This window comes from Pantherophis guttatus, chromosome 4 (genome assembly GCF_059756535.1).
Source record: "Pantherophis guttatus breed Tessera chromosome 4, ASM5975653v1, whole genome shotgun sequence".
NCBI lineage: Eukaryota > Metazoa > Chordata > Lepidosauria > Squamata > Colubridae > Pantherophis > Pantherophis guttatus.
Genome location: NC_142066.1, coordinates 112484362 through 112499709, shown reverse-complemented (window position 1 = coordinate 112499709; position 15348 = coordinate 112484362). Strand labels below are relative to the sequence as shown.

Here is a 15348-nt window from a genome sequence, read left to right as displayed (position 1 = left end):
AATTTTACAAAGATTCTGCCTTCTGCTAACTTCTTACCCAGAGGCTACTGTTGTTTACCTTTTGATTTGTGTCCATTAAAAGAGCAATGTGCCTCAACTTAAGTGGACAATTCTGCCAAATATGCAGAAACTACTATCCTACTATAGTTTTAGGCTGTCCTATTTTATCCAAGTTCAACATTGGAGCCAATAAGAATCCCAATGAATGGTGTTCTATTTATTCCTAACATAATTAGCATTTTGTATGTAGTAGGTCTGGAAAGCATACAAAAATGTTTCACACATTTTTCACATTTAGGCTTCATCCTTTATTAGGTAGTGAGTAAAAGACATTGAAAGGATTGTTTGTTGCTTACAACAGTCTTTATGTAAGAAATTCGTGTTTGCATATAACACTATGATGACAAAAAGAAAAAAAATCAAACAACATAAGAGAGTATACAGCAGATGATAAGAAGAGTAGGAATGCCTCTTTATTCTCTAAGCAAAACTTTATCTGTCCCATTTTTACTGTGCCTCCATAAACACCACAGGCCAAATTATTATAAATCTGTTTATTTTAGTTATATTTTAAATAAGAAAAGGCTTTCCACAGGCCTTCTCCTAGGCCATTTGCATGATTCCCAGTCATCAGTTTGCATATTATTTCATATAAGAAAAATCATTTCTGGGACTCTCTAGTAATGTTATGGCTTTGTTCTAAGAATTTTTTTTATGGCCACAAACAAAGGTTTTGTAGGTTTAGAACAACTTTATATAGCTTAGCGTAAAAAAAAAATTGACATATAAAAATTGACATGCCAGCAGTTCTTATCCTTATTGCACCAAAAAAGTTGAAATAAATTATTGGAATACATCCTAAAATGGTCATAGGGGTGCTATCCCAACAATTTTTATAAAGAAACATTTCTATAATTACTATACACAATCACCATACACATTAGTGGTATCTCCTGTCCCATATTCCTAATATCACTTGGAAAGTATTTGGAGATATATGATAACCATTTTTGTGGTGAGCATTTCTATACATTAAGAATAAATTCAATTTTAGATTCAGATAAATCTTCAAGGCCATTCCCTAATGGTAAATCTTCCAAATGACTGCACTTTTAACTAGCTATAATGAAAACTGAAAAACTGACATAACTAGAAGCTTGGAGAAGGTTGTGGTGACGTCTTATTTTAATGGTTTAATTTAAGAATAGACATATGATTATTTGACCTGCAATCACTAGCTGGAAGCAAAAAATTAAGAATGTTGGTATCAATTAATTACATCAAGTGGTTTTACAAGTTTTGCAGTCCAAATCTAGTTACACTAATTGCAATCTTCCTCCAAATGTTGAATACTTTCATTTCCCATTTGCCTTGGCCAAAATGGCAATGAGATATGATGAGAGACACAATTCATCATCTTGAAGTTTACATATTTCCCATCTCTTTGTGAATTAATGTGGTCAGAGGTAGGTATATGTATTCACATTCATAAATTTTTTTTCTTATAGGTTTATTTCCAAAAATGAAGTTTCAATGTTATCATTCCATAGCAATAAATCTGATCACTGGCTAATTCAGCAACCTGAAAAATGAATTTTTAAATATGTTACACTTATTATTACAATCTTGAGCAACCTTCCTAATGAAAGAAAATAAAAACCACAAATAAACAGATATTCTTGACTTCATATTCTATATGTGGTATAAGACTGATAAACTTAATTTCAAGGCACAAACAGTTGCAAATAACATAAGTGAAATATTTATAAATCAATCAATTGGAGCTCTCTTGGCAAATAAGAATTTAACAAATCTGTGTCAGTTTGAAGTTTGGAGGCACATAGTTGGATTGGGTAGAGAATTTCAGCCATAGAAATTTGCTCATGGAATAATTTGTACTCTTATCTATTTCTTTCTCCTGCAGTCTTTCAACTTACAAAAATCTGCTCCAGAGGATTGGAAGATCCTTTATAACAATGTAACAGATGGTTTCCATGCTCTATTAAGAATGGAAGAAATCCTTCTGCAAATGCTCCTACCACTACTGGGACCACTTTGGTCTTTACTTTCCACATTCTCCCCAGACCCTGGTACTTTTCTCATACTCATTCTTTCTGATGTTGCTGTCAATTGGCAGCTACATCTATCACCACTGTTGTCTTCTGGTCTTTGTCTACTACCAAGCTATCTGGTTGATTGGCCAGTACCTGCCCATCTGAATTTGGAAATGCCACAGGATCTTAGTCCTTTTACTCTTCACAACCTTCTGTGGAATCTTCCATCTAGACTTAGAAGAGTCTATATACACATCCACATCCACACATGTATATGGATATGCGTGCATGTGAGCACACACACACACTCGTGCCAACTTTTCTAAAACCAGTCATCAAATACTAATTAGCAGTGTTGAGTTTCAGATTTGGAAAGAAAAATTAAAGCTATATATGGGATATTTGTCAACAACCAGCCTTTTCTTAGTATCAATAGCAAACTGAATAGAACTAATGTAGTGAATTGATATTAGGGAATAAGATTGGGAGACCGTGGGAAGAGCAGTAGCCTAGACACTCTTCCTATAAACAAAATATGAGTTGGAAGGATGGATGAGAGTAATGAAAACATCTTAGAAAGGACTCTGTAGTTTTAGAAGACTAAAGTAAGGGAAGGTAAAGATCCCTTCAGACTTCCAAGATTTGGTTACTATAATCTTACAACAAAGGTAATATTAAGTAGTGTTACTCTTGATTGCTGTTTCTTTTCTGGGCTACTTCAATGGGATGACATTGGTGTAGCGATTAATAGGCTACTATTGGCACAGACACCAGTTTAGAAGCCTTAGAGTATTTACTTCCTTTCTGTTCTTAATCAACATCAGGACTGCAACTTTAACGCTCTTGTTATATCATGCATCAATATGCTCCATTCTTCTAATTACAGTGAATGTAATGCAAAACAAGATGACTCTGCCAACTAAGTGGGACAAGTGCTAAGAACAGCAACAACCCAGTAGTTTGAATAAGTAGCTTCATGATTCCAGAAACAGACACAGCCATTTAAAAGAGTGGCAGACTTATATGAGGAGAGTGTTCCTCCTTATCTATTTTCTTTTTAAAGCTGAAGTGCTTTCTGGCTTAGTGTACTAAATGGAGTGTTTGAATATGGTAAATTTATGGAGGTTGCTTTAATATAACTAGTATTTCATGAATAATCTTTAAGCTTCCACTCTCCACTCAGCTTAAAATGTGTCTATTTGCTAAAATCTACTTGTGAGCATAATAGCTGTATAGCAGAATGGCTGCTTCTGAATGAGCATTTAATTTCTCCAAGAAAATGTCAGCAGAAATATCTATTCAGAATAGATACATTTCTTTCCCATCCTGTCTGCTATTTCTTGCCAACTGTTTCATAACCCTTTTCTAAAAATGAATGGCTCAATTTAATTATTTTATATAGTTTTCTCTGCATAAATTATTTTGAATTCTAACATATATACAATATAGCTCTATAGATTTCCAATATTTCATTTTTAATGCCTCACAGTGAACATACAGCCTTAAGGTTGCAATCCCATATCAACAAGACTTTCCTTTCAGTAGGTCTGTAAAATGGCATAAAGGCTAAAAGGTTATGATATATAAGACAGATACAAAATTTCTGGTCCATGGGTTGCATCTGTCCACATAGTATGGCTTTCTGATAAAATATAACTTAGATTTATATTAGATCCCAACAGTAGCAATATACTTTATTATTACCACTATATGTGGCATAAACAAACCACTTCACAAATCTTCTGTTCTGTGTTCCTTTTGTTTGTTCTATAACCAATCCTGTACCTAATCATTGTCTAATAAATGTTTTTAACCACAATCTGCTGAAATATGTATTAACTTCTGTTATGAGATTATCCATTTTACAGTCTTAATTTGATTCTAAATGCATTTCCTTTTTCCATAGAATATTTCAAAATATTTTTTTCCTTTGGCAAACTTGAAATTCCAGAAAATGGAGTATCATTTCAGTGATATAAAAACCAACTGCTACCATGGAGAGTTGACTGAAGGAAAAGGAAATCTGTGACCTGTTTCATGAGAACATTAGAAGCACAGGCGATCAGATCACTATTGGGCTATTTAAGATAATTGCAGTGTTGATACAGATGTTCCTGCCAGGTTACATAACTTTTTATGGATCCTGATTCCTTCACTTCCTGGACTATAGACTAAGATCAATTTCTCCTGCCTGTATTTTGATTGATTGCTACAGATAACACAGATGCCACATTAGCTCTCCCAATCATAATCAGGTTGAGCACACAAGAACGTGTATGTATAGTAGAACTTTTTCTTTTGTCCTGAACAATCAGCATTCAATTTATTTAACATTACATGTACATTTAAAGCACAGGGAAATGTTAAATGCCACTTGTGATGAAGCAAAGAGGCAAGATGGATAGGCAGACCTTCAGAAAGAAATGTCCAACTAAGGGCTTTCAAGATTGGTGTTTCACTGAAATGATGATATAACTAATTGGAAAGTCTTGCATTCAGGAGAGAAGCCAATATTGCAATCCTATCTGAACACATCTGCTGTAAATAAAATCTCTTTTGAGTCATGCTTGACTCCTGACAACTACATAATTGGGTTTACCATTTTGGTTTACTTGGCAACAAAGCAGAAGTGGGTTTCCACTCCCTTCTTAATTTGCTTGTCAACTCTGTTGTACATTCTGCGGTGTTGAATAGGGTGTATCCTAGAGAAAATTTTGTGCAGGGTGACTGCCAAAGCTTCTTCCTAGGCTCACAAATATTGTGGCAACTTGCCAAAGAAGGAATATGTCAATTATGTCTTCTCAGTTTATGAACATTTCTGTATTGTATCCATTTTTATCAGATAAATACCCAGGAAATGCTGACTTGGCAGGAGCAATGGTTAAGCGTACTGGTGTTCACAGTACTTCTGTTCCTTTTCTCCTTTCATTCTAAGGATTAAGTATTTTATATACATTGAAACCAGTTAATGCCCTTTAAACAGTTCTGTTTAGTTGTTCATAAAGTTACTGTATGTGGGATCTGTGCCAAAAAGCACAATCAAAATTGCTTCAATACTAGTATTTGTGTGTATATGTGTATTTGTATTTGTATACATACACATATATTTTTTTCTGAAATGAAAATTTATTCATTTTACATACACACAAACACACACACACACACACAAAATCAATCAATGTTGCAGGATAACTTGTAAGATTCTCATTGGTAGAATATGCAGCCAATTTCCTTTCTTTAAAATTGATTAAGATCTCTATTAAAAGTCATGTGTGTGTGTGTGTGTGTGTGTGTATGTGTGTGTATACACACACACACACATATACACACAATAAATTAACACTGCATAGGTCATTGTCCTTGTTTTACTTTTGTTCTGAAAAATTATTGCAGTACACTTAATTCATTGATGGAATTCAATATGGAGCAAACAGGACAGGTGTGTGGGTCGTCCGTATAGGTCCAGGGGCGGGTCGAAGAAGTGATGGAGGAAGTGCAGAAGTCTGAAAAAGAGTAGCTGGTGGGGCTGTTCGAAGACTGAAAGGGGAATTTACAGCCACAGCAGCAGCTGCTGCTGCAGCTGCCAGTGGGTTGGGGAGTATCCTTGGAGCTACTGGTTTTGCAGCTTCTTTTGAAAAGACAAGTTTGACCTGAAAGGGGAGGGAAAACAACAAAGAATGTTATTTGTTCAAATCACAAACACTGAAGATGAATTTTTATGCAAAATATCTAACATACTTGATGACATTGCAATGGGAAAGGTAAATCAAAGGATTTAAAGGAAAATAAAATATTAAGAAAATGAAAATAAGTAAATAAGAACAACAGAAAAGAGGCATGTGTGTGTGTGTGTGTGTGTGTGTGTGTATGGAATCAGAAAATCAGTATACTCTGATAATCAATATTTACAGATTTCATATTGGGCAAAACATGTTCATAAATTGTTATGAAAAGGTTCTAATTTTGGGAAAAACAAATGTTCATTTTCAATTGTACACACACACTCACACACACACACACACAAGCACACACAAACAGATATATTTCCCTATTAACTTTTTAATATCAAAACTGCAGAACGCAAGGTCCTAAACAGAACTTTGTATATGACCAGGGTAACAATGTATGGAATGAGAATTCTATGAGGGGCATATGGAATTTCAGAAGGGATTGCTTCAATGAAACTTTCTATGAAGCCAGTTTAGTCACCAGGCTAGAAATGAGGAGACTATAAATTCTAGTCCTGTCCTAGGGATGAAAGCTAGTTGGGTGATCTTGGGTCAGTCATTTCCTCTCAGCCCAACCCACTTCATAGACTTTTTGTTGTGGGTAAAATAGGAAGGAGTATTATATATGTTTATCACTATGAATTATTTACAAAAATAATAAAGGTGGGATAAAAATAGATGATAGATAGATGATCTATCTATCATCTATCTATCTATCAGATGATAGATAGATAATGGATAGATAGATAGATGATAGATCATTTATCTATCTATCATCTATTTTTACCCCACCTTTATTATTTTTGTAAATAATAAAGATAATAATAAATCTAAAGATAGATTGATCGATATAGATAGATAGATAGATAGATAGATAGATAGATAGATAGACATGAATAAGCAATGCATTCCCTTGAAGCAAAACCATGAAGAAAGCTGAGCCATGTGTCATCACTTATAGAAAGTGGGAAAAAATCCTGATGGATGGACATGGACTTAACCTGCTTTGTGATATAGATGTGATCTCAGGTGAAACATTAAGATGGATTGAATCATTCACACACTCAAAAGCACAGGTTCCACGATCCCAAATCCTTAATTAAGTCATTAATTTATATAAACAATTGCATATCCTATTCTTAGAGTTAATCATTATTACACTGATTTCTTCTTATTTATTTGATTTTTTGATAATATTCTTCTAAATAATTATGAGCAAAATTTCTATATCATAAAAATAACTATGCAGGGGAATGACAACAGCACACCAAATAAATCACAGTTTCCTGGCTGTGCACTCACTTGGAGTGAGTAAAGATTATAGTTGGAGTAAACATTATAGTTCAGTGGAACTTAATTCTGAGTAGAACGTATGTGTGATATCACTAGCATCCTCTTACATGAGTGGTGATTTTTCACCCAGATACTATATTTTGGTTGATCAACTACTCAAGCTCTCTTTTGCTTTTGCATTCTCCATATCAGAGATGGATAAGCTTTGAGTGACCCTTTCCCAACTTAATTAGATTTTTGGAGTGTTCCAAATGAATACTTGGAAAAGCTCAATAGTCAGATGGATATTTATCTGAAACTTGAAACATAATTTTCCATTGGCCTTTCCTCTTTTTTCTAGTTAATTTCTTTTTCATAAGAAAAAAATATTTAATTTGGTAAGAATAAGGAATGGCTAGCTTATGATAAGTCGCTTTTTTTCAACCAATGAAATGTAAGGTTATTCAAAGGTTGTCAGTTAACCTAAAAAAATGGAGTCTCCATAACACACTATTAGAATTGTGCTTCAAATTATATTATCAGTAATACTATATATCAAAAACTTGCTTACCCCAAGTGGGTGTGTTCCTTTTTGGAGTTTGTTATAGGGGCTGTATTTGGGTTTTGGAGGTTTCCCAGCAGCTCTGTCTTTGTGCCTTCTACTGCTTATGTGCTGTTTTAAAGCAAACACTCTTTGTTACTATTGTTCAAATGACACAATTTACTGACTTCAACACAATATTTTTGGCCAACCTGAAAAATTTGATGTGTCCTGTTTTAAAACCATGCCAAATAATGAATCTTTTTATCTTTTTTTTTTTACCATAAATAAAAATCTGGTTCAAATAACCAGATTTTGAAAGAAAAATAGATGAATAGATTTTATCATAAACCGATTCATCTATTTTTCTGGTTGCTCTGAAATGCTGAACACATAGGTTATATGATATATCAATTAACAAGGTCTGGTTTTGTAAATATCTTAAAAAGAAAACTATTTGGGAAATCAGGACAAACTCATTAATAAATAATCTCACTAGACTAATACAGGTACTTGTAATTTATGTCTATGGAGATTCTCAGTCAGGTACTCCTAACTTAATGATCACAATTAGGACTGGGAGCTCTGGGAGCAAAGTAATTTCTAAGTGGGAAACCACATGACTACTACTATATTTTCCTTTTCCCACCCACCCACCTCACCTTTGGAGTAATCACCACAGGGCTGAGGTAGCTGTTTGCCTGCCTGTAATTGATTTTCACACTTCCACTTTTGTTTGTCTCCTAAAGATTTTACCTTAGCTTCCCTTTTTTTCTGACTGCTTGATCATTGGAATAATTAGAATGAAGGGAATTAATAAACTAATTTCTATTTGCATTTATTACTGAGTAGGGATTACAAGAATAATGCCTAAATATGCATGCACAATATGGCGACGCCACCCTGAATCCGCAATCAACCATGGGGTGGATTCGGGTATTTTGGGGTCCACCGGGAGTGCTTTTACAATCCTAGCCTGAAACCCAGTGATGGGAACTCTCGCCCAGCCTGGAGAGGGCTTTTTTGCCCTCCAGAACAGCATGGCTGGGGAGAATTTACGGAGACTGAGTGTCACGGAATTGAAGGCACCAACGGCTGGTCGCTCTGGCATTTTTGCATTGGGGGCAGCAAGGGCAATGTCGACAGCCGAACACAGTGGCTGGCCGAATTGGCAGTGGGACGAGGCCGGCCTGAAAGATCTTGCCTGGCCCAGGGTTACCTCGGGGAGCTGTGGAGGCTCTGTAGATACTGGGGGGTGCACTGGAGATCCGGATGTTTGCCAGCAGCGGTGGAGGTTACCCCTGGCGAAATGGCGACCGCTGTAGGAGGCTGATTTGGCTCGGAAGACCAATGTTGGTGGAGGGGTCAAAAAGAGACGTCTAACATGCCCTGCAGCCGAGCAGAGGCTAATAAACCACCAAACCACCAATTGTGATTGGGGACTTGGAGGCTGCAGCCATGGCTGAGGGGATTACTAAACTTCTGGATATGGGAGTTGCCGGAGGCGGGCCTATGGACTGGCTGCCTTGGGCGGCATATCTCTCCCCCCCTTTCTTTTCAGCCTGGTTTGGACTTCTTAGATGCTGCCCATGGATTGTATTACTGCGGATTTATTCCCAGTTTGTGGAACATCCCCCGCCCGTGGATTATCATAGACCTGCCTCTATAAATTATTATTCTATTCTACTATTCTATTTTATTGAGCCCATGCACCGAGGTGGTCTGGATAGTCATGTGGGTGCTGAGGGAGACGGCTTTTGGGCACTGGTTACTGCTGTAAGACTGGAGGCGGACCAACAAATCCTCCAAAGTTATGACCATCTGACCATCGCCGTGAGAGGGTGATTAGGACATTGATCTTGCAGAGGTGCTCAAAGGCCTGGGACTCCTCCCACTGTGGTGAGAGAACAGTGGAGGCCAGCTGTTTCTTCCACATAGTTTCTACCATCTTTTACCATCTTCTATAGATCTTTATTGGACCCCACCTGGATACCAGTTCCATTTGGTCTTCTTAGTGGATGTATTTGGTGGCTGAACTAATTGCATTGTGAGATGCCCCCCTCTTGCAGACGTGGCCCTCCACATTATCGAGGGCCTACCTCAATGACGGGTTTTGGGACCCGGAGAGGTGGCATGTGAAAAAGAAGGGGTTGAGGGTTTTTTAAAAAAGGGTAGCAGGGATGCTTTTAAGGGGACCTGGGAGGGGGCAGGGGGCTGTAGAGATGGACTGGGGAGGGTCCATATAGCCACTGTGCAGGGTGGTGGGTTGGATGGGCGCAGCGGAGGAGGGAAGCAGGGTAATCTGACCGGGCTGCCAGGGGGCGAAAGGAAGGGCAGTTCCATCAAAGTGATAAGTGGGAGGGGCAGGTATGGTGGGCGCAGGGGCCCATATCAGGTTCAGGGGGTGTGCACATGCTGTCTTCGAGCGATTGCGCACTCCAGCCCCCATAGCGTGGCTCGTGTCCTGGACTCCATAGAATCTCAGGCCCTGGGTCCACGACTGATGGTATGTAATGCCAGGTCGGTAATTAACAAAGCCCCCCTCATTTGTGATCTTATTGTGGAGGGGGGTGTAGACCTGGCTGGGATTACGGAGACCTGGTTGAGCCAGGAGGGGGGCTTCCCCTTGTTGAAATGTGCCCTCCAGGCTTTCATGCATTTCATCAGCCAAGGGCCCAGGGGAGGGGTGGGGGAGTAGCGGCAATTAGTAGAGAAAGTCTTGTCCGAGGGAGGCCACCGTTCCTCAGATAGCCGGATGTGAGTCCCTTTTTGTGAAGTGGGGTCGTGGGGTGCAGATGGGTTTGCTGACTACGTACCTGGCTCCCTGCCACGTGGTGGTGACCCTGCCTAGCTACTCGATGTGATTGCCGGGGTGGCAGTTGATACCCCCAGACTTATTGTTATGGGGGATTTCAACCTGCCATCTGTCGGTGAGATATCAGAGGTGGCTCGGGAGTTCATGGCTTCCATGACAGCCATGGACCTGACCCAGTTAGGGCAAAGCCCCACTCACACAGGGGGACACACTCTGGACTTGATTTTTATCTCTGGTCAGTGGCTGAATGATCTTGGTAGAGGGGACCTAGACATTAAACCCTTGTCATGGACAGATCATTCACTCCTTTGCTTAGACTTTCAAACCGCTTCCCCCCCGCCGCCTGGATGGTTCCGTCCCAGGCGCCTGATGGATCCCGAAAGGTTCCAGATGGAGCTTGGGCCATTTCCTGAGACTCTGGCACATGACTTGACTGAAGACCTGGTGGCCGCTTGGGATAGTGTGGCCGCAGGGGCTTTGGACCACGTCGTGCCTTTGCGGCCTCTGACCTGATGCCGATCTCAATTGGCTCCTTGGTTCTCTGAGGAGCAGAGAGAGATGAAGCATTGGAAAAGACACCTAGAGAGTGTTTGGAGGACTAGTCAATCCGAATCTGACTGGACACAGGTGAGGTCTTATATCAAGACCTACCTAGTGGTGATAAAAGCGGCAAAATCTAACTATTTTTCCACTCTTATCGCATCTGCAGAGAACCGCCCAGCCGCTCTGTTTAGGGTGACCCACTGCCTCCTTCGGGTGGAAGTGCAGGAAGATCCCTTGCAGGGTCGAGCTGAGGATTTTGTGCAATTCCTGCATGATAAAGTCGCTCAGATTCGGGAAGGCTTGGACTCTGACTGGGTGAATCCATGGAGGGAGATGGGGGTGAGTCTTGAGAATATTATCTGGGAAGAGTTTGACCCTGGGGCTCCCGAGGACATGGACAGGATTCTGGGTGGGCTTAGTGCTGCCACATGTTTATTGGACCCGTGTCCCTCCTGGTTGGTACTGGCCTCCTGGGAGGTTACACGAGGCTGGCTCCACGGGATTATAAATGCTTCTTTGAGTGAGGGTGAATTTCCCGCTGCCTTGAAAGAGGCGGTGGTGAGGCCTCTTCTCAAGAAGCCATCCTTGGACCCAGCTGTATTAGGAAATTACCGTCTGGTCTCCAACTTTCATTTTGTGGCGAAGGTTGTCGAGAGTGTGGTGGCACGACAGCTACCCCGGTACCTGGAGGAAGCTGTCTATCTGGATCCATACCAGTCGGGCTTCAGGCGGGGGTACAGCACAGAAATGGCATTGGTCACGTTGGTTGATGATCTCTGGAGGGCTTGGGACAGGGGTTGTTCCTCTGTCCTGGTCCTATTAGATCTCTCAGCGGCTTTTGATACCATCGACCATGGTATCATGCTGCAGCGGTTGAGGGGGTTAGGAATTGGAGGCACCGTGTTATGGTGGCTCTCCTCCTACCTCTCCAACCGCTCGCAGTTTGTGTTGGTAGGGGGGCAGAGGTCGACCTCGAGGCGCCTCGCTTGCGGCGTGCCGCAAGGGTCGGTCCTCTCACCCCTTCTGTTCAACATTTATGTGAAGCCGCTGGGCGAGATCATCCATGGTTTTGGGGTGAGAGCCCATCAGTACGCTGATGACACCCAGCTGTACATCTCCACCCCAAACCACCCGAATGATGCCCTTGATGTGATGTCCCGCTGCCTGGAGGCTATATGGGTCTGGATGAGGAGAAATATGCTCAAGCTCAACCCTTCCAAGACTGAGTGGCTGTGGCTTCCGGCGTCCCGGTATAGTCAGCTGGTGCCATAGCTGACTATTGGGGGTGAATCTTTGCCCCCCACAGAGGGCTCGCAATCTGGGTGTCCTCCTAGACTCATGGCTGTTTTTAGAGGAGCATATGACGGCCATAGCCGGGGGGCTTTTTATCAGGTTCGCCTGATCCACCAATTGTGTCCCTTTCTGGACCAGGAAGCCTTGCACATGGTCACTCATGCCCTCGTCACCTCCCGTCTGGACTATTGTAATGCTCTCTACATGGGGCTCCTCTTGAAGAGGCTCCAGCTGGTCCAGAATGCGGCTGTGCGGGTGGTTATGGGCGCACCTCGTTACGCCCATGTAACACCTCTCCTGCGCAAACTGCACTGGCTCCCAGTGGTCTTCCAGGTGCAATTCAAGGCGTTGGTCACCACTTTTAAAGGGCTCCATGGCATAGGACCAGGATATTTACGGGACCGCCTTCTGCCACCAATAGCCTCCCACCGACCAGTCCACTTCCACAGAGAGGGACTCATCAAGGTACCGTCGGCCAAGTTATGTCGGCTGGCGATACCCAGGAGGAGAGCCTTCTCTGTCGGAGCTCCTGCCCTTTGCCCCTGGATATTCATAACATCTCTGACTTCCAGGTCTTTCGCTGTGCCCTCAAGACCCTACTGTTCTGACAGGTGGGGCTGTATAACTAAATGATTTTAAATTGGGTTTTAATATTGGGATTTTAAAATTTGGCCAAAACTATTTAATGATTTTAATTAATTTTCACTATGATATTATATATTTATGTTTTTAATCTTGGCTGTACACCGCCCCGAGTCCTTCAGGAGAAGGGCGGTATATAAATAAAATTATTACTATTATTATTATTATTATTATTATTATTATTATTATTATTATTATTATTATTATTATTATTAGAGTAAGCAGACACAAAATGAAAAATACAATCAAAAGCAATCCATTGGCACTGGTAGTCATGAATAGGCTATGCAACAGCACAGTATATTTTGTGAACTGTTGTACTAGAAATAAATCCTGAAGTATCACAATCTTCAACATCAATAAAAGATAAATCAGTAATAAAATGTTTTTTTTTTTTCAAGATGGGCTTATATAATAATGGGAGGTATCTTATAATAATAACTTTACTGAAGAGTACGTTATTTAAGTAATACAGAATACAGAATATAGAATACAGAATCCTGCAGAACAAATGAATCTCTCTGACCGGTCGCAATCTGTGTTGACAGGGGGGCAGCGGTCGACCCCGAGGCACCTTGCTTGTGGGGTGCCACAAGGGTCGGTCCTCTCGCCCCTTCTGTTCAACATTTATGTAAAGCCGCTGGGTGAGATCATCCGTGGCTTCGGGGTGGAGTTCCATCAGTACGCTGATGACACCCAGCTGTACATCTCCACCCCAGGCCACCCCAACGATGCCCTTGAAGTGATGTCCCAGTGCCTGGAGGCCATGCGGGCCTGGATGGGGAGAAACAGGCTCCGACTCAACCCATCCAAGACCGAGTGGCTGTGGCTTCCGGCATCCCGATATAGCCAGCTGACACCATCGCTGGCTATTGGGGGCGAATCACTCGCCCCCACGGAGAGGGCTCGTAACTTGGGCGTCCTCCTAGATGCACAGCTGTCGTTAGAAGATCATTTGACGGCCGTGGCCAGGGGAGCTTTTTATCAGGTCCGCCTGATACGCCAGTTACGCCCCTTTCTAGATTGGGACTCCCTACGCACAGTCACTCAGGCACTCGTCACTTCCCGCCTGGACTACTGCAACGCTCTCTACATGGGGCTCCCCCTGGGGTGCACCCGGAGGCTCCAGCTGGTCCAGAATGCAGCCGCGCGGGGGATTATGGGGGCGACGAGGCGCTCCCATGTAACACCTCTCCTGCGCAAGCTGCACTGGCTCCCGGTGGTCTTCCGGGTGCGCTTCAAGGTGTTGGTGGCCACCTTTAAAGCGCTCCATGGCTTAGGGCCGGGGTACTTACAAGACCGCCTTCTGCCACCAATAGCCTCCCACCGGCCAGTACGCTCGCACAGAGTGGGCCTCCTCAGGGTGCCGTCCGCCAGACAATGTCGCCTGACGACTCCCAGGGGGAGAGCCTTCTCTGTGGCGGCGCCCACCCTCTGGAACAACCTCCCCCCAGAGATACGTACAATAACAGACCTCCGGATTTTTCGTCGGGCCCTGAAAACCCATTTATTTCAACTAGCGGGGCTGGCTTGAGTTAATTTTAAATTGATTTTAAATTGGGTTATTTTAATTTACGGCCAATAATATTTAATTATTTTAAATTGCTTTTAAATTTTGTATGTATTGTTTTTTACTTTGGCTGTTCACCGCCCTGAGTCCTATTCTGGAGAAGGGCGGTATAGAAATTTAAATAATAAATAAATAAATAAATAAATAAATAAATCATTAAAATATCCTCTTTTTGTTCAGTTGTTCAGTTGTTAAAGACTCAAGAGCCTATTTCCCTTAGGTTAGGTTGATTTATGCTTCGTATCAGAAATCCTATGTAACACTTGGGAACTGGGCTATCTACCAGAAACTGCCTTGATCTCTTAACTGCTGTATTTTTTCTATGTGAATAAATAGCACTTGCCTTAAATTGTTCTCTATGGCATTTGCCTCTGTATGTCAAACAATTTATCTGTAGAACCTCATTCCACAGAGAAACATCCTACCATTTTAGAACAACAAACCAACAAACTGGAATTTATGTGAATAGCATTTCATACTTATAAAGCTGAGACATGCAAACAAACATTAGACTAGTATCGTCTTGTTTTGCTCTTTTTAATTACTAAGTTTGTGTCCTGATATATGGGCAGGATCTGCCAGTAAACTGCATAAAAATGTTTTAAGTTGTGTGGTAAGCTGTTTGGGGAAGACTTACTTTAAAATGTGTTTCACTCATTTTAAACCAAATAAATATTCCATATATTATTCCCAGTGCATAAATTAGTCTTCCGTCAAGATAATGCTCTCTCAGATTATACATACAATGTGATTACAGATATGAGAACATTTATAAAAATAATATTGTGTGGTTAATAGGATTTCTAATTTTGAGGAGGAAGAGTATAGTTTACTGGATCTAATTTGATACTTCTTGTCTAAAGAAGAATCTGTTTATACAACAATTCGTA

General features: G+C 41.1%; 1 protein-coding gene across 3 annotated transcripts in view; it reads right to left on the bottom strand.

Annotated features, from left to right (window-relative positions):
* Nucleotides 1-284: 284 nt before the first annotated feature.
* ZNF385D (zinc finger protein 385D) overlaps nt 285-15348 on the bottom strand; it is a 247063-nt gene continuing 231999 nt past the window's right edge. For all 3 annotated transcript variants that reach the window (XM_060685761.2, XM_087892574.1, XM_034402057.2), the window contains 2 exons: nt 7626-7727; nt 285-5704 (listed from right to left, as the gene is read on the bottom strand). In XM_060685761.2, coding sequence (XP_060541744.1) covers nt 5471-5704; nt 7626-7727 — 336 coding nt within the window. In that variant the 3' untranslated portion in view covers nt 285-5470. The remainder of the gene's footprint in view (nt 5705-7625; nt 7728-15348) is intronic.